This window comes from Formica exsecta, unplaced genomic scaffold, assembly GCF_003651465.1.
Source record: "Formica exsecta isolate Colony F162 unplaced genomic scaffold, ASM365146v1 scaffold21, whole genome shotgun sequence".
NCBI classification, from domain to species: Eukaryota; Metazoa; Arthropoda; class Insecta; order Hymenoptera; family Formicidae; genus Formica; species Formica exsecta.
Window position 1 is genome coordinate 4,067,332 of NW_021849398.1, and position 18,846 is coordinate 4,086,177.

Consider the following 18,846-nt stretch of genomic DNA (forward strand, 5'->3'; position numbering starts at 1 on the left):
GAAAGAATATCTTATTTAGGGAAAAAATACGCATACAATTGCTATGGCAATTAAATCGTTAAAGAACATTATTTCATTATTATTTTCTTTTCATTTACGAAACACTTTTACTTTGATAATTATTTTTGTGATAATTATAAACATTGTGTGAGAAATCTAATGGGAAGTAACGCTTTTTTGTAGTATACTCGAGCATATATATCTTGATTAATATTTATGCAAAAGAAAAAAAACACTTTGATATAATTTAATGTCTTGAAAAAAAAAGTAAATCTTATTTTATCTTCCGACTTTTTAATGAGATAAACTTTTTAAATGTATTTTTTTATTAAATATAAAAACACAATCAGAATTTCTTCATTTGTAACATGAAATATCTAAATACATCTTTCAATGTCCATTTATTTATTAATTACAAACTTCATATATTTTCTAGCAGAGTAATATTTCATGTTTTTTCTAACAAAGTTATATATATCTCTAAAAACTTTTCTTTCTTTCTCTCTTTCTTTATCAATATTTAATAAACAGAGATGTATATTTGAGTATACAAAAATGAATTATCATGTTTCGATTTATCTTCAAAATAAAAGTTTGCGCTTAGTAAATAAAAGAATATCAAAAACAAAAAAGAAGATTATCAAGCGCTCTAAGATTTATTACGTCTCTTTATTTTTCAACCACTTTCTGCAATATTTCAGACTCCGCGTCGTTATTTGCTGTCCCAAGAGTACAAGATATTTCTTAAGTACAATATGTTCCCTGGGGACACAAGAAAGGACGTTCCATAAAATAAAGAAGAGAAAATAATCCAAGATCGTTATTAGCATCACAATTTATGAAGGGCTGATGTCATATGCTATGCTATTATTGAAAAGAACATATTTTACACATATTTTATTTTATATTTATTGATGTAATTTATATCCATTTTATATATCTCCATTTATTTTATATTGATTTTTTAAGTGAAATATCTCTCTCTTATATTTTGAATCTAAAAAGATAAGATTTCTATTTTTATAAAATTATTCAAGAACATTTATTTCATATTGTGCACATGATAGCTTTTACAAAAATTTAAAATTATTAACAATTAACTATTATTATTGAAATTATTAAATTTGAAAATTGACATGAGCAAATATATGTATGATTCTTTCTCCGTAATAATTAAAAATCACAAAATGTATCTAAAAAAAATCATATATAAAGAGAGTAATTTTTCCAATGCTAGTACTTCTATAATATGATAAACAGAAGGTTACGGACCTCGATATATTAGGATGCCTGATTACCTCCCCAGATCGTTTTATTCAGTCGATCGTTGAGCGATTCGCTGCCTTCCCTGTCAACGATGACGGCGCGATCTCGTCCTGGTTGACCTCGGCTGGAAATCTCTAATCCATGATTCCGCCGCGAGTCAGCCTCGATAACGAGAGAGAGAGAGAGAGAGAGAAAGAGAGTCAAACGTTGGCTTCGAATTCGATCAGCAACGCTCGTTGGGGCCCTCATACGACATACCATGCGTCGCCCGTTTTCCCGGATGGCCCCACGGAAACCGGACACACAATAGGTCCACTTCCGTTGCGCGCAAGGCCAGAAGTCGGACGTGGGGGCACCTCCCGCGCACGTTATTCGCGTTCCCTATGGGCCCCCTACGGTCTATACATGGAGGCCATTCATCGGGAATGCACGATTTGCTCTTTTGCTGTTCTCTCTCCGCTTCCCAGGTATATGTGCACAGGTGTCTACCCATTATTTCCACGCTTCCCGCCGATTTTGACCGTCAGTTTGATTACGGGTGCCACTCGCACCGCACGCGTGATATCGGCATACACCCGCACGCCTCTCTTTCGCGCGATCGGCGAACAGGACGAGGAACACATCGGAGAACCATCCGCGACGATTTTTTTCTTCGCTATCCCTTTTTTTTTTCAACAGAGCCGCAATCACACTCGGACAGGAAAAGGATTTGCAGGAAAAAAACGGAAAACTTTCCAGGGGAGAGCTATCCATCTCGGGTAAGAGATATATTTTACTTTCTTGATTAATGAACTTTGTTTCTTTACATAATTGGCAATCTCTGTATTCAGATATCGAATGATATCAAATTAATATTACGCGAATGTTAATATCGTAACTGTTTAACTTTAATTATAACTCTTTGCAGCTTTTCTTTTTAAAAACTGCAAATTGAATCACGCGCTTATTTAAGAGTTCATTTTACTCGTTTATAATTCTTATGTTATTATTTCTACCTTCAGAAAAATGTATAATAAGAATAAAATAAAAAAATGATTAACAAGAATAAAAATAAAATTGATTAATTGTATAAAAATTTGTTTTAAAAATGTAAGACTTTTAATATATTTTCATGATAAATTTTTGATAAACACGTGATGATTAATTGTCATTAGTACACAATAATAAAAAGTAAACATTTTTACAGAGCGCATTGTTCATACAATTGCGTATATAAAGAGAGATAGAATAATTGCTTGTGTGTGCGCGATTGCAACGATTTGAAATCTTAATCAATTATTCTAATGGCGCATTGCATGGCGATTAATGCGTCGAAGCGCTTGTACATGTTTGTTTGTATCGCTATAATTATAATAATTCTCAGAAGATTGTTACGCAATCGTATGATGCAGTACGGATTTTCCGCGATCCTTTATACAGTCACGCAATCGCGTTGTACTACGCTTTATAATAATTTTCTCAATGCCACTAGTAATTCTCGTAAAAGTACCACCCGCGCAGTCAAACGTTTGTACATTTTCGCCCCTCGAATTTAATTCGACGTAATTAGCGTTACCAGATAATAATTTGTCGTTGCGTGCGAACGTTCCATTAACATCAACGTCACACAACAATGACCGAATTCATTCCCGGTTCGACACGAGTACGCACGCAACAATGCCATCCGCGTACCAACAGAGTTCAAAGTACCACGACAATAGTTTCTGTGGTGGAAGCTCACAATAAAGCTGCCGCAGAAATAAAGCTTTCAAACAGCGGTAATTGCAAATCAAATTAATATCGATATGTAAACTGATTCTTGTTTATCTACATAAAAAAAACTTTCTATTTGTTTAACTATCGGCAGATAAATTTCTGTAATCAATAAATTCAAATTTTTGTGTCCAAAGATTTCTATTATATTAGAGAGATGCGATTTATAATGGTACTAAAAAGACATTTACATAAAGTATCGACATTAAAAATATTTTACGTGGACTATTCTCTCTATATAATTCAACATTTATTTCTTTTTTAACATCCCTTTGTGGTATCGGCAATTCCACGATTTTTATTAGCGGGTAATTCACTTGTAATGACATATTTAATTATTCTTAATCCGAATAATTCTCCGAAACGATTTGCATACGATGAGCAACGCGTAATAAATCCGGTGAGAGCAATTACAGAAATGTAATTTTGCACTGCGTGTGTAACATTCCGCGAATTATAACGAACGGGCGCCATAATTTCCCCTCACGACCGATGATATTAACATGAGAATAAGCTTTTATATATGCGTTATCGGTGACAGACGCAATTACCGGGGCGATAAACCGTAACGCGATTAATAAGCAGTTTCGCTGCACGATGAACAGCGACAGAATACAATCGGCGAACATGCCACGGTCACACAATAATTGGCATTCATCACAAACTGAAAATACAGCCACGCATCAACGGATAAATATAAATTATCCTGATAATAAAATCCTCTTTATGATACGTTATTTATATCATAAACGTCCCATTATATGGCATCGCCATGAACATTCGCTGAGTTCGAATTTCGATCGCGCGGTTTTTCAGCGGATATTATATAGACTGATAAGATAAATATGTAAAAATTAATATTCAGACAAATTAACAAGTTTATATGTATTGTTTTTTATGGAAATTTATATTATCTTTTATAAAACACAATATTTATATATTACAACAATTCCAAATTTAAATCTCAAATAGATAATTAATTGTCATTTCATGGCTCAATTATTAGACACACATTTCACACAAACACACCTATATTAAATATTATTACTTAGTCCGAAAGAGTTAATATTAAAATACAATAGAAAAAGCATTGCTGCGAGAAAATATCGCGAATTTTTTATAATAATAAAAGATTCAAAAACGCAAGATTATATTTTGCAAGCTATTACACACAAACGACATGGTATCTTTCTCATCATTGATGATAAAATCGAGAATCGCGTTGAGCGCGTGAAGATGACCCTGCTCGTTCTTTCGTTTCCGATGATTGAACCCGCGCTTTTCTACAACAATCGCGATAACCGGACAGATAATGGCAACCAGCTAATAATGTAATGCCTGAAAGTTGGAATCACGCTTCGTTGCCCTTACGGGTGTGTGCTAGTCCTTTGGCAGTCGCGTACGCATACGGGCGCGCGAGGGTGCGAGTGTGTGGAAATGTTCAGGGTGAGTGCTCGTCAGGAATCTCATAAACTCTACTACATGCTGTCCCCGCGTATCTCGAATACATGGAAACGTCTGTCCATCTGCCAGAACAAATGATTCTCGCGCGTAGCTTTATCTTTATTTCAATTTTTCACGTGTTGTATTTTTTTTCAAACGAAAAACAAAAACTGGATATACGTTTATTGCGTCGATCCTGTGCTCCCTGAGAAATTCCGAGAAATTCCGAGAAAATATTCGAACTATTTTGAAATACAGCTATCAAAATTATTCTACAATTTTTTTATGCTTTATAACATCGGGAATAAATTCAACATATATGCAATATAAATTGAATTGTGCAATTCGTTTAATTTGAAATAAACTCTATAGTGATGCAATCTAAAATGTAGTTATATCTTTTTTCAATTAGAGATGCGAAAAGAAGTTTGCACATATGTTGTATATAATTTTTATGTTTTTCCCTTGGCGTGAAAAATATCGATATGTTCTCTTTGACATTTATCTCATACGAAAAGAAAAATACGGATAGAAAGTAAGTATCTTTGCGATAGTCTATCCTATAAATAATTCTGAGATCTCTTGCATTTTTAAATTTCAATACAAAACTATTCTTTAGAAGAACACATTTCTCTCTTTTGACATAAATTAAATTTCTCTCCTATTTTCAAAGTGAAAAGCACATTTCTCGTCCATTTCTTGATTTCTATTATTCGTGAAATTTCACGGAGAAAACAAAATGATTTAATATCATATTTTAATAACTCGCATTTTAATGTTACAGTAAAAATGAAATTAAAATCTCAGCAAATATTTTAACGATAATAATATTCTTCTAAAGTAAAGAAATTTTTTATCTCTTTTATATCAAATATTTAATGATTTATTTCAGATTTAGCGGTTGGCATGTATACGATATAGTTATCGTTATATTTAAATATCGCAATGTGGAGAACTCACCGATCAATTTGCGTCTTGCTAGTCGGTTGGATATACATCATATTGAATTTGTTGGCCAATGGTAAGTGGTTCCCAATAATTTGAAAATTTTCCGCCACTTCTTTCATTGAAATTGAATTGGATAGATATACTGCAAACATATATTACATATCGATTTCAGTATGTTTTATTTTTCGAACGAAAGAAATTCAACAAAAGAAAAGTTCTCTCTTAAATTTGAAAAAAATTAGAATTTTGTAATAACATTTTTAATATGATTGAAATACATTATTAAAATACACTACATATTAATCATATCAAATTGACAATATATATTGCTAAAAATTGAAATAAAATTTTACTAACAATCCATATCTTTTTTATTCAGTATAAGAATCAAATTTAAAAATGTTCATTGCTATTTGGAATTCACATGTAGTTAAATATTTCAGCAAATGAGCAATTCGCAAGATACAAGTGGAACGATGTCACGTTGTACTTGCGAAATTGTTGGTCGGCATTGTGTCGCTATCCGTGCTACTTATGACATGAAAATATCGCGTTGATAAAAATCGAAGCGCATTTGCGTTATCTGACTAGAGGAAGTAGGCTGAATTTTATGCGAAAAGGAAATAATAATTCGTGTTTTTTTTATGCGAAATAGTATATAAATAATGAAATCAGGGACGAGATCTGTCGCTCGGTGACCGACAAACAGTTGTTAACGAGAAAACTATTATAGTTTCAGCGCAAACAAGCTGCAATGGTGGTTTAGGTAGGGTCGTCTACGAGAGACTTCCGGACCAACAACTTCAGGGTTTTGACGACGATGTGGTAAGATTGTTTTGGAAATATTTCATATTCCAATTTTTCAAAACTATCGCGTTTCAGCTCCTCAAATTTGCAATTTGCTATAAAGCGAATAAGAAATATTTTCAAATATCATTTCTCACGTAGTTTAATTTCATCATTACAATGTCCTACAGTTGTCGCGTAAGAAAAGTTACTGACTACAATCGTACCCGCGGTAAGAGACGTATTCGACGTTAAAAAATTCTTGTTTACGACAGGTGCGAGACTCGGCGCCTCCGTTTAGAGTTCTGGAAAAGTGTCAAGAGCTTTGTCTACGGGATAGAACGGCGACGAACAACTTGGTTCGCGCGTGTACGAGCTTTGACTTTCAACCTGGCAGCAGAATTGCGTCTTTCAGCGGGGCGGCCGAGTACGAGGAGAGTACTTGCTATTTAACGAGGGAACAGGCGCAGCCGGAGGGCATCGGAAATCTTATGCTGGTTCCGAATAGCGTGCATTTTACCGAAGTGTGTCTGGCATGTAAGTTCCCGATTAAAAAAAAAGAAATATAATCGTATTGCATTTAATTAAAATATTAGCTGCAAAATTTATGAATTTACTCGTCTGGAGAAAATTGAAGTAATGTTTTTCGATGCTTTAGAATAGAATTTGCAAATAAATAATTTTTTATGAGAAGATCTAGAAATCTTTCTTGTTTGCGTATTCAATATGAAATTTTTATAATTAGGATTTACTTCCACTTACTTTTTTTAGAAGTTAAGGTTTTGTCTCTGATTCTCAGCTGATAGGATAGAGAGGGAATGCCCAAACCGTCGTTATGTATTTGAAAGGCATCCAAGGAAGAAGCTGAAGCTACCCTTAACGGACATCAAAGAAGTCAGTGCTGCGAACAGAACCGATTGTGAGGACAGGTATATACATGCAAAGATTAAAATATATATATATATAATGCATGTCTTACAAGAAATAATTTTTTGTTTAGGTGTCTTAACGAGTTCAGTTTCGTCTGCCGATCAGCGACGTATGACACTGCCTTGAGAAGCTGTTCTCTCAGTCGTTTTACAAGAAGAACTCATCCCGAATTACTGGAGGATGATCCGAATTCTGATTATCTGGAAAATACTTGCCTCAATGGTAAATTTTATTAGCATTTTTATATATAATAGATATTCACATATATTCTTTCAAAACTATATATATATATATGTGTGTGAAAAATTTTCTTATAATAATTAAAAATATTGCATAAGAAAACATATAATATTATTAAAATATATTAAATGTATTTTAATTAATATATCAATATTAAACATATCAAAAAATATCACAAGTAATATTTCAATCATATATTGATATATCTAAATAAAGAAATATTTTCTTAACTTTGACTAGCCGAGCGACGATGTGACGGCCTCGCTGTATTTGTCAAAGAAGAAAATAAACGTTTACGCGGTCCGTTTGAAGTGGATATTTACACAAACCTTACTTTGGACGAATGTCAGGCGCTATGTCTTAGGGCGGAGAAATATTTCTGTCGAAGCGTCGAGTTCGACGAGCAAACTCGACAGTGTGTCATATCTGAGGAAGATTCGGTTTCGCAAAAAGATGACATCGGCATCAGTAGCAGTCCCAGCCATCACTTTTACGATCTCGTCTGCTTAGATAATCGTGAGTGTATGGAAAATTTTAATTTTTTAATTTTTTAGTATTTGATATTAGCTTGTTTTATCTGTTTTATTTTTAGCATGCAAAAATTTATTATATTATATAATGTTCGATAGACGTGTCGTAACAAATAAAATGAGAATTATAAAATAGAGTATTATTTATAATAAAATAAAGAAAAATTAATTTTTATATTTAAAAAAATTAATCCTTTGCTAAGTTTTTTACTTTCTCTTATTAAGTTTACTACTAAAATTATAATTTACTAAATTTTACTAATCGCTAAATTTCGTATAAATTTACTAATTTACTAACTCGGTTCTAGTGAACAATAAAAATTTAATTGACTGCATAATTTTAGTAAAATTGTATAATACACAAATTAATCGTGCAAAATTGATGAATCGGAAGGACTTCCATACATGCTTCGTACTATTTTCATATATATAACAGGGTGTAACATTAAATAACGATGGTCCATTGGTGATTCACAATTCGTTATCAATGCATCACTTACGAAACGTAGATCCGTCCGTAGCGCGCGGTTCGGAATACCCGGACAGCAGCTCGACGTCGCACATGTTCTCCGACGGTCGACGTCCTGACACGGCCTTCCAGCGTTATCGGAACTCGCGCTTAAGCGGTGAGTTCCATTCGGAGATTACTGGACGCAGCCTCAGCGAGTGCCTTGATGAGTGTCTCCGGCAAACAAGCTTCCAATGCCGTAGTGCCGTCTACTCCGAGCATTATCATACCTGTCGATTGAGCCGATTTAATCAACGGGACGGTCACAGGATTATCTACGATGCTGATTACGACTATTACGAGAATCTCATGCGTGAGTATCGATCCACCTGTTCATCAATCGCGAGATGTCAAGCCATAAACAGTTTGTGAACATTCTATGCTTCTCGTAACAATCCTTTTTAATGACACGCATCAGGTAAAAAATTTCAGCACACAATTAACATATTAATAAAAATAAAAGATTAATAAGTAGAAATAATAATAATAAAAAATAAATATGTGTGTATATGCTTGACTTTGCTCTTATACCTGCGTGAAATTTGAGATTAATGTCATTCATCCTTCGCATACGATTACGTCGGTTGATAGATTGATCTATATCACTGCACAATCGCGCACTGCGCTTTTCGCGAATTTCTTGGATCCGCTTGGATGGAGTTTCATGTCGTGTGTTTAATGTTTAATAACGTACTGTGCCGACAGATCAATATTTAGACGGCGATCGCGATGGCCCTGGATACAGACCGGATCCTCTGGGACAGGACACAAACTTTGGACGACCCTCTTTAGGAAGACCGGGTTAGAATTGTTTTATTAATTCAGCATACCATGCGTCAACTCATCGTATAAAGTTTCTTATTTATTCATAGAATTACTGAGTTGCATAAAATTGCTTTAATGAAATAAGAGATTCTCGAGCATACGTATGATACATTTATTAGACACAATTATGATTGCAAACACACCTCGTCTGTCGGAATAGTCTCGTAAATCTAATGTATTTGCTGGAATACTGAAGCTAAATTCAAATTGTATTTACACTATATATTTAGCGCCAAATGTGATTATCAAATCTTAAGTTAATTTTTTTCTACTCGCGTTTAATCTCTCTTTCTCTCTTAACATAGAATCAAACAGCAGCACTTTCAACATCAATGTTTATGATTTTTCATTATTTATCTGTTCATTACGAAAAGCTTCCATGTGTTATATTTGAAAGTATAAAATATATTATATGCATATAAATAATCATAATATATAGTAAGATTTTGAGAATAATCTTTTTCTCTCTCCACTTTTCTTTTTCACTAGATATAAATGTTACTGAAATATAAATATTAGATAAATATTATGTTTAGGATACCCGGATGATTATGATAAAGGATACTCCAGCAGCGTTAAACCGGATCGTTATCCCGATCGCTATCCAGATCGTATTCCAGATCGTTATCCAGATCGATACCCAGATCGCTATCCTGATCGCCATCCCGATCGCTATCCGGACCGTTATCCCGATCGTCGTCCTTTAGACGACAGATATCCAGATACCAAGTATCCTGGACAATATCCTGCAGGCGATTCGGACAATTATCCAGACCGATATCCTCTCGGCGATCGATATCCCGATAGATATCCCGCTGGAGACCGTTATCCTACAGGAGATCGTTATCCCACAGGAGATCGTTATCCTACAGGAGATCGTTATCCTACAGGAGATCGTTATCCTACAGGAGATCGTTATCCTACAGGAGATCGTTATCCTACAGGAGATCGTTATCCTACAGGAGATCGTTATCCTACAGGAGATCGTTATCCTACAGGAGATCGTTATCCTACAGGAGATCGTTATCCTACAGGAGATCGTTATCCTACAGGAGATCGTTATCCTACAGGAGATCGTTATCCTACAGGAGATCGTTATCCTACAGGAGATCGTTATCCTACAGGAGATCGTTATCCTACAGGAGATCGTTATCCTACAGGAGATCGTTATCCTACAGGAGATCGTTATCCTACAGGAGATCGTTATCCTACAGGAGATCGTTATCCTACAGGAGATCGTTATCCTACAGGAGATCGTTATCCTACAGGAGATCGTTATCCTACAGGAGATCGTTATCCTACAGGAGATCGTTATCCTACAGGAGATCGTTATCCTACAGGAGATCGTTATCCTACAGGAGATCGTTATCCTACAGGAGATCGTTATCCTACAGGAGATCGTTATCCTTCTTCTGATCGTTATCCAATTGGAGACCGTTATCCAATCTCAGATCGATATCCGATTTCCGATCGATATCCCGTTAGAGGAGGAGATCGTCCTTCTATCGGCAGCGATAGATATCCTATGCCCGATTCCGGAACATTAGACAGATATCCTGCAAATGGGCGATATCCTGTAATACATGGTGTTCGATATCCGTCAACTCCGAGCCGGTATCCTGTCGACGTCAGCGATCGATACCCGAATATGATCGACCGGTATCCTTTCTCAGAAGATCCATTGGATCGATATCCTACGGCATTAGGCGGCGATCGAATTCCAATCGATCGGTATCCAGCCAGTGGCAGATATCCTGACAAGGATCCTTATGCCAATCGGTGAGTTGCGAAACTAAACGCAATTATATAATAATATGAAACATAAATATTAATTTCACACATATTTTAATTTTTTATAATCATTTTTCTGCATTAAGAATTTTAATTTTAAAGGCACAATTTCACAATAAAACAAAAAGATTGACAATTTGAATCGATAAACAGCAGGTATCCGCCGCCAGGAATGCATCCGCACGGATTTGTCGATGACGTTCGCGGCCCTCAAAGCCATGGTCCCGAGCCACGACCTCACTATGCTCCTGGGCCTTACGGTCCGGCTGCGCGACCCACTGGAGGATACGGAGGCTATGGTAGCGACGGCGGTATCGTGGGTGGCGGATACATAGGCGAAGGTGGTGTCTACAACACTCGTCCGTTTGGTACCGCCGGCGGGCCCATCATAGGCAGACCTCCCTTGATATCCAGATGCGACGAACAGGATAACTTTAGACAAGTCGGACCTCACACTAGGGTGCGAAAGCCGTTTGTCAGACGATATACCACTGCCTCGTCGCTAGCTCAGTGCGAGAGAGAATGCGCCGATGCTAGAGACTTCGTTTGCAGGTAATAATAATGATAAAACTTGTAGAAATAATGGGTAGCTAAAATTAGAAAATAATTTATATTAATATTTATGCACTGAATGGGTTGTTGGATTCTCGAATATCTGTTTTGAAAGATATTCTTTTGTTACATAGATAAGATTTTCTTTGTCATTTTTTATGTGATTATATAATTTAAAAAAAAAGAGAAAAAATAAAACATACCTTGATATTTTTTACGTAAAATGAGTTATTTTTCAAATAATAACAAGAGCTATTATTCGATCTAAATCAGTACACTTTATAATAATGATGTGATAGTAATTATATCAGACATATATAAACTTTTCTAAAAATTGTAAAATATTAATTAAAGTAGATAGAAGAACAATCTCTTTCTACATGGAATCGGATTTAATTGATTGATCCGAATATATGAAACAGAAAAATAATCAATTCTGTAAAAGAAAGAACCTTTTACAAAAGTGTGATGTAATGTATAACGGTGGGATGTAAAATTTCGATAGTTATAATTCACAAGATGTCTGATATCAAGGGAGCTTGAGATTAAATTAGGAATGATCCGGCAGCGTTTGTTTGCGCGATCGATTGGACGATGCTCGCAAATTCCCAACGTCATTTGCAGATCCTTCAATTACCGGCCCTACGCCGCGCCTTATGGTGCCGAGAGGGACAATTGCGAGCTCAGCGACCGGGACTCCAGGGACATGGACATGGGCAACCCAGTTTATTATGACACGGGCTCCGATTACGACTTCTACGAGAGGAACAACGGTCGTCAGGGTGCGGACGGGGAATGTCTGGATGGTAAGCGCCTAGTCCGTCCGTAAGGCGCTGATTACAAGAATTGGAAAATTCTCTCGTGCACGTAGAAACCAAGATAAAATTTTTCTGGAATATTCGTGCTCGAGAAAAATGAATAAAATATATCCAAACTCACATTTACATTCATTCTTTTGTAAAAATTTTATCGTAAAAAATAATGAGACTTATCCTGGTTTCGACGACATTTGATCCATAGAATAAATCATTTTTTAGTAATGAAGTTGCACATTAATAATTATTCATTGTATGTATATACAATATTGCACTATTGTATCGCGCATTATTTCACTTTTACGAAATAAATCTAATACTGTTTTTTTTATTTATACACTTCTTTTCCTTCAATAAATATTTCGCACCTTGCATATATGCAACCAATTATATTATCAATACCTACACATCAATGCAAGTTACGTTCCAAAACTCGATATGACGCACTTTTATGACTATCGTTAATTTCCTATATTCCTTCCTAATAACTTAATAACTTTTTAACAACAATAAACAATAGTATGTTGATTGCGTATTTAACACTGATCTATTTTATCAGATTTTATTCAGATTTTATCACTTCCTTTTGTCTTCTAGTATTCCTTCACTAACGCTAATTTCGGTATAATTAACTTTGGTTTAATTAACACTGTACTTCTCTCGGTTCGAAACTACGCTCGTCCCAATGAATTGCACTTTGTTACACTTCTAGTAAGTCAAGTCTGTAGCGAAGATGGAATGGAGTTTACTCTGAGGACGCCGGAGGGTTTCATTGGGCGAATTTACACGTACGGATACTACGATCGGTGCTTCTTCCGCGGAAATGGTGGGACCGTGAATGTGCTTCGTATCAGCGGACCACAGGGATACCCCGAGTGCGGCACACAGCGAGTAAGAGTGGCAATTTCCGCTTAACAACTTGATCCACAAGTAATCTCCGATTTAATCTGGGCTAAAAACTTTTGCCCTGTTGATAAACAACTTTAAACTTGTCACAAACTGCTCGATATCTGAAATTACTTTATGCATAGTTTTAGCCTTCTAGTAGACTTTCTTAATTAGACATTTGAATATATATCACAATATATATCACAATAATTATTATAGCAGCAGTTTTTTCTCAAATTCTTAACTGATAAATTATTTATTCTCGATAGTATTTAAAAGAAATTGTTGATGTCGGGTTGTAATTATAAACACAATAATCACTTTGGGATGAGTGACACGAATGCTTGCAGTACGGTGATACAATGACGAACATCGTGGTGGTGCAATTTTCGGACTACGTGCAAACTGGACGAGATAAGCGATTCAACCTGACGTGCCTATTTCGTGGACCTGGTGAGGCTGTCGTCACGTCCGGCTACATCGGTGCCGGGTATGCCAGGTCATATCGATCGAGAGGTCGTGTCTTGCACCGAGAATACGATCTTTAACGCGTTAAGATGCCATAGCGTATTCCCTGGTGATGTACATTGAATCACGATGAGATCATATCGAGAAATATATCTTTAAATAAAATTAATAATATTCTTCATTGCTCGCACACAATTCTGTCAAATTATATTTTTCATACACAAAACTAGTTTGTGACAAAATAATTTTAAATCAAGAATTTCTTTGTCCTTATATCAAAAAAAATGTTACGGCATTGTAGCAAAATTATTCTAGACTCTTATTGCTTATTAATTTTTTATATTAATATAAATCCATCTATAATACTTAACGAATTATTGCGAGTGAAGTAAAACGCTCTATGTACCTTTCGTGGGCGAGTATATCCGTATATAGGTGCAAGCACGTTCGTTAAAATGCCACGTTTGTGTAATTTCCTTTATAGCACGTATAATTTGAAATGTCATTCGAAAATGTCAAGCATGTTCTCTATTTTCTTCGACAATATTGCCTATACTTTTATATTATATTATACATAACAAATCTTCTACATTTACGCTAACCGTCGTTTTTTGAGAGAAAACAAATAATTATAATTTATTAATTAATATTACAAACTTCTTTGTTTTTTATATTATTAACTGTAACACACAATTGATAATTATTTTATTTCCTAAATAAATTGAAAGTTTAACATCTGATTGCACAAGATTGAAAAATAATTTATATTATATACATATCAATTATTAAAACTAAAATTTAAAAACGCGAACTAATTAAAGCACCGATTTATGCTATCAGCTTTACTTTTCGTATCTTTATACACATTATTTAATAACTTCCACTTCCAATTTCACTGATGGGATTCGTACATGCTGTGCAGATCAGGATCTCCCATCCCCATTGAATACCTCCCAGCGGAAAATACCCTAAGTTCCAAAGTACGCTTGATGATTCTCTATCAAGGTAGACCTACGACCACTATCGCTGTTGGTGACCCTCTTACTTTCAGACTCGAATCTCAGGACGGGTAATCTTCATTTATTTCGTTACAATTATATATAAGAAAATCGATATTAAATAAATTATATATAATCAAAATTTAATTAGATTTTAATAAAAATAAAGATAATATAAAGATAGAAAATCGTGACATATTTCATCGTATTCATACCGTTGTTTGACTTTGAAATTAATTTTTGTATATATAATTTGAAGTACTCGAAACATTATAATTATTTATTCAGATTTTAATAATTATTATTTTTCATAGATACAATTACGTAACAGATATATTCGCTACCAATGTTATTGCAAGAGATCCTTACTCTGGTAGAAGCGTTCAACTGATAGACAGATACGGGTAAGGAAAACCAAATTTCTTAAAAATCCCTAAATGAATATAAATTTTACGTAAAAAACAAGAGATATGCTAATTGTATATGAAATTATAATATATAAAAAAACGCCATTAATGTTACATATTATATTATCCTTATTGGAGTCAATTCAATATCATAATACTCTATTGTTTTTTACTTTGGCTTTTTTTCGAGAGATCACGGATATTTGAGTTATATGTATATAATAACTAAATATTAATTACATTCAATAAATTAAATTATCCCCGAGGAAATTTCGCACCACGCGCGTAACTCCAACGGAAATTTGTGCAGCTGTCCAGTGGACAACTACGTGTTTCCGGGATTGGATCGCCTTCGTGACGGCGACAGCCTTGAGGCCCGCTTTAAGATTCTCGCTCTATTTATATACTTTAATGAACGTATACGAAACCAACTATAATGAATCCGCGAAATTCAGTATCCATTACGACCTATTCTGCCACTAGTCAATAATAACACTGCCAGTTCCACTACTGACGACTATCAAGCATTTATCGATAGTTCTTTAAATGAATTTCAAATATAATCTAGATCGATTTTCATTATTTCATCTAACAGATAATTTAATTTAGAATCCATATTTATATACGTAACATTAACACTAGTAACCGCGAAGTTAAAGATATCGCTTTATACAAAGCCATTCCTTAAAAATGCTTTAAAAATATCATATATCACTTTTTTTCAGATGGCATTTTACAATGACTGCAAAATAGCTTGTCGTAATATAGAAATTTAAGTTTTAAATAATCAAGAGTATTTTAAGGTGCACGCGCAAAGAAAACTCGTAGTAGTACATTTAATTCTGCGACAATATGATAAAATGATAAATTCATTGAATGTGTCTTGTAGAATTAAATAAATTCATCCTTCATGGCTGTATCTTTTGTATCCAAAAAAAACATGGTAGGTTCTCTACACGTACTTTTTTATCCAAAAATGATTAACTTGAACATATGAACTGAAGCGTAAACATCGAAATTATTTTTTTTATACTTTTCGGATTTTTGTCAATTCCCCGTCACGTCTACATTCATAGAAAATTGTGACTTTGCAATGGTCACAAACCAAATAATATCTCATAATGTAATAGTTATTATTTACTACTAGCGAGCAATATGATCAGAAAATTTATATTTATTATATTTTATAATTGCATTTATATAAGAAGTAAATCTGTATTACATAGAGACAACTATACGTTTATTTCTTGCATTACCGATCTTGCCTCTGAGCACCCACATCAGGATCATCAACAACAAAAATAAAGAAAGATAGTAGACTTACATGTTGCGTCAAACAAAAATGACCGATTTTTGTTAATCCTCTTAAATTTCTCAATCCTCCTCCTTTCTGTCCAGTTTGTAAGTAAACAGCAGCATTCTAAGTCTGGCCTCCTCCTTGCGATAATGAGCCTCCTCCAGCTTGATTTTCGCCTCCTCCTTCAACATAGCAGCAATATCGACCTTCATCTGCGCCTCTGAGAGCGCAAGCATGTGCAGTTCTTCTTCTCGTTGCGCCGACTTTCTCTTGCGATTCTGCTCCTGCATAACGGAGGGTGAGACTAAAGTTTGCGAAGTAGTCGGCCGTGAATTTTCGTGACTCCTGTCAACGCCATCCTCTGTCGATTGATCGACTACAGGTGAATCCATGTTTGTTTTCACAAACTTCTCATAATAATCACTCATCGGATCGTGGACCGATGCAATGGCATCGCATTTATTCCCATTGGCAATAATTTGCTTGAATGTGTCGCCAACTACATAAAATCAAATTTAATAAGCAAACTTTCTCTCTATGTGTTTTTAATTTTATAATTATATTAAACAAATGTGCGAGAAGAAATGTATTTACCTAAGTCTCTGCAATTATCCGCGTCCTTTCGCGAACAGCTCAAATTTTGAGGTCTGGCAGTGCAAACGCTTTGCAACGTAAACGGCTCCGAATCTTTCGGCTCAAATACCACGTTCGGTGGTAATCCGACAGTTCCGGTGGACGTTGGCGCTTCCGATGTATTCTGCCCGCAAGTTACACCCTCCCAACATTGGTTCTTTGCCCGTCTCTCATCTTTCGTCAATTGGCAAACCGCTTTCGTACCATCACTAAAAGATCAAGAGATTTAGCATTTAAATATATTTTGTGTTTTTCTACTTTACATCAATTTTTTATAAAATTACTTTTTATAATTGTTATGTTGCGTTTTATAATCTATATAATAGAATATTACATAAAAATATAATGTTAAATAATAATAGAAAATATTATAATATATATCATTGTAATAATTATATAATATCAGTAGTAGTATTTGATAAAAAAATTGAAAGAGATTTTTCACAAACAAAGATTTTATTCGGCACCATCTTTTCCGTATATTCTCTGATTGTCAATATTCGAAATATCTCTATAAGTAAATCCTGAACAATACAAAATTTCATTAAATTCTTTTCATATCTATTAACTAATCATTAATATTTCAGATTTAATTAATTCGACTTTACGAATATTTGTTTTGTTATTTAAAGTTAATTTACCGGGATTTTTTCTCCTCGCGATTGCGCTTGCAGGCCTTCATGTTCTCCCAGCAACGTCTGAGCTGTACCGCAGAACGCGCACCCTGCGGCCCGACTATCCAGTTATACTCCTCGGCGATTTGCGACCACGCAGACTTCCGCTTACATATGGAGATCGGATCCGACTTCCTGTTCTCGATGATCTCGTGCTTATTTATTAACGATATCAGAATTTTCCGTTCCTCGAAGCTGTACGTCTTGCGGGTGCCCTTGAAAGATGCGGATGCCATTTTATCACGGGCACGATGAAACACAAACGTTCGATTGTTTCGCTCTTGAGACGTTCCCCTTATTAAACCTAATTCCGATTGGCCTTTATTAGTATTCTCACAAGTTTTCTGCTTCTTATTTCCTCGTTTTTTTTCGATTCAAATTTTGAACTTTTATATATTTATTTTAATGATATAACTATATATAAAATTACTAATATGCAAACACAAAGAATTAAGAGGCTATGAAAGATAAATTCGAGACGCTCAATGGAGCAATAAAGAAAAAAGATATATATTATATGTAATATGATTCTGGTGCAAACTAAATGCTAAATTTGAATAAAAAAAGCTTTAAAAGATGTTATATATTATGTACTGTGTTTTTTGTTTTTCTTAAAATTACATGTAATAATAATCAAAATCAGCATAATAATTTAAATAACCGTATTATATTTTTAGTAAAACTTGCTTTTACTGCTTATGAAATATTTATTATTTAAACTTGCTACATCTTTAACGAGCTGTTAAACCAGAGAAAGCGAGAGAGAGAGAGAGAGAAAGCAAGTCATTAGTCATTAATCCCACAAGTAAAATGTAGAAAAAAAAATACGGAATATATAAGACCCTTTTAGCAAAATCGAATAAATTTGCAGTTCTGAATATAAGAATTATTATTATTATGCCTGGATATATTAAATTTGTATATAATATAATTAAACCATTTTCTCACACTCTCTCGCGACTCTCTCACACTCTAGCATTTTCAAATTGAAATTACTTGTTTATTTCTCACATCATTTCTATTCGATAATATATTATATAATTATCAGATTATCTTACCAAAATATATTAAGTACGAGATTCAAATGGGAGATGT

The 18,846-nt window shown here is 34.4% G+C and overlaps 2 protein-coding genes across 2 annotated transcripts; one reads left to right on the plus strand and one right to left on the minus strand.

The window, feature by feature from the left end:
* Window positions 1-5,343: 5,343 nt before the first annotated feature.
* On the plus strand, window positions 5,344-15,584 carry LOC115234848. Its single transcript, XM_029806195.1, has 16 exons — window positions 5,344-5,482; window positions 6,143-6,234; window positions 6,471-6,732; window positions 6,995-7,124; window positions 7,196-7,347; window positions 7,606-7,881; window positions 8,417-8,716; window positions 9,109-9,204; window positions 9,765-11,007; window positions 11,173-11,571; window positions 12,196-12,377; window positions 13,099-13,277; window positions 13,625-13,764; window positions 14,665-14,811; window positions 15,055-15,144; window positions 15,458-15,584. The coding sequence occupies exons 1-16, from the start codon at window positions 5,407-5,409 to the stop codon at window positions 15,582-15,584; spliced, it is 3,891 nt and encodes a 1,296-aa protein (XP_029662055.1). The 5' UTR covers window positions 5,344-5,406.
* Window positions 15,585-16,521: 937 nt separating this feature from the next.
* Window positions 16,522-17,987, minus strand: LOC115235044. The gene is made up of 3 exons (XM_029806542.1): window positions 17,719-17,987; window positions 17,039-17,286; window positions 16,522-16,943 (listed from the first exon to the last, which is right to left on the minus strand). Exons 1-3 carry the CDS (start codon window positions 17,985-17,987, stop codon window positions 16,522-16,524), a joined length of 939 nt encoding a protein of 312 aa, XP_029662402.1.
* Between the last annotated feature and the right edge of the window lie 859 nt (window positions 17,988-18,846).

Bases quoted from the DNA above. Each gene is read 5' to 3' on its own strand.
- LOC115235044 (XM_029806542.1), bottom strand. From the start codon at position 17,987: ATGGCATCCGCATCTTTCAAGGGCACCCGCAAGACGTACAGCTTCGAG. The intron at 17,287-17,718 runs GTAAATTAACTT...TTGATCTTTTAG, and splicing joins CGCGAGGAGAAAAAATCCCG to TGATGGTACGAAAGCGGTTT. The intron at 16,944-17,038 runs GTAAATACATTT...GATTTTATGTAG, and splicing joins GGATAATTGCAGAGACTTAG to TTGGCGACACATTCAAGCAA.
- LOC115234848 (XM_029806195.1), top strand. From the start codon at position 5,407: ATGTGGAGAACTCACCGATCAATTTGCGTCTTGCTAGTCGGTTGGATA. The intron at 7,125-7,195 runs GTATATACATGC...TTTTTTGTTTAG, and splicing joins AGAACCGATTGTGAGGACAG to GTGTCTTAACGAGTTCAGTT. The intron at 7,348-7,605 runs GTAAATTTTATT...AACTTTGACTAG, and splicing joins GGAAAATACTTGCCTCAATG to CCGAGCGACGATGTGACGGC.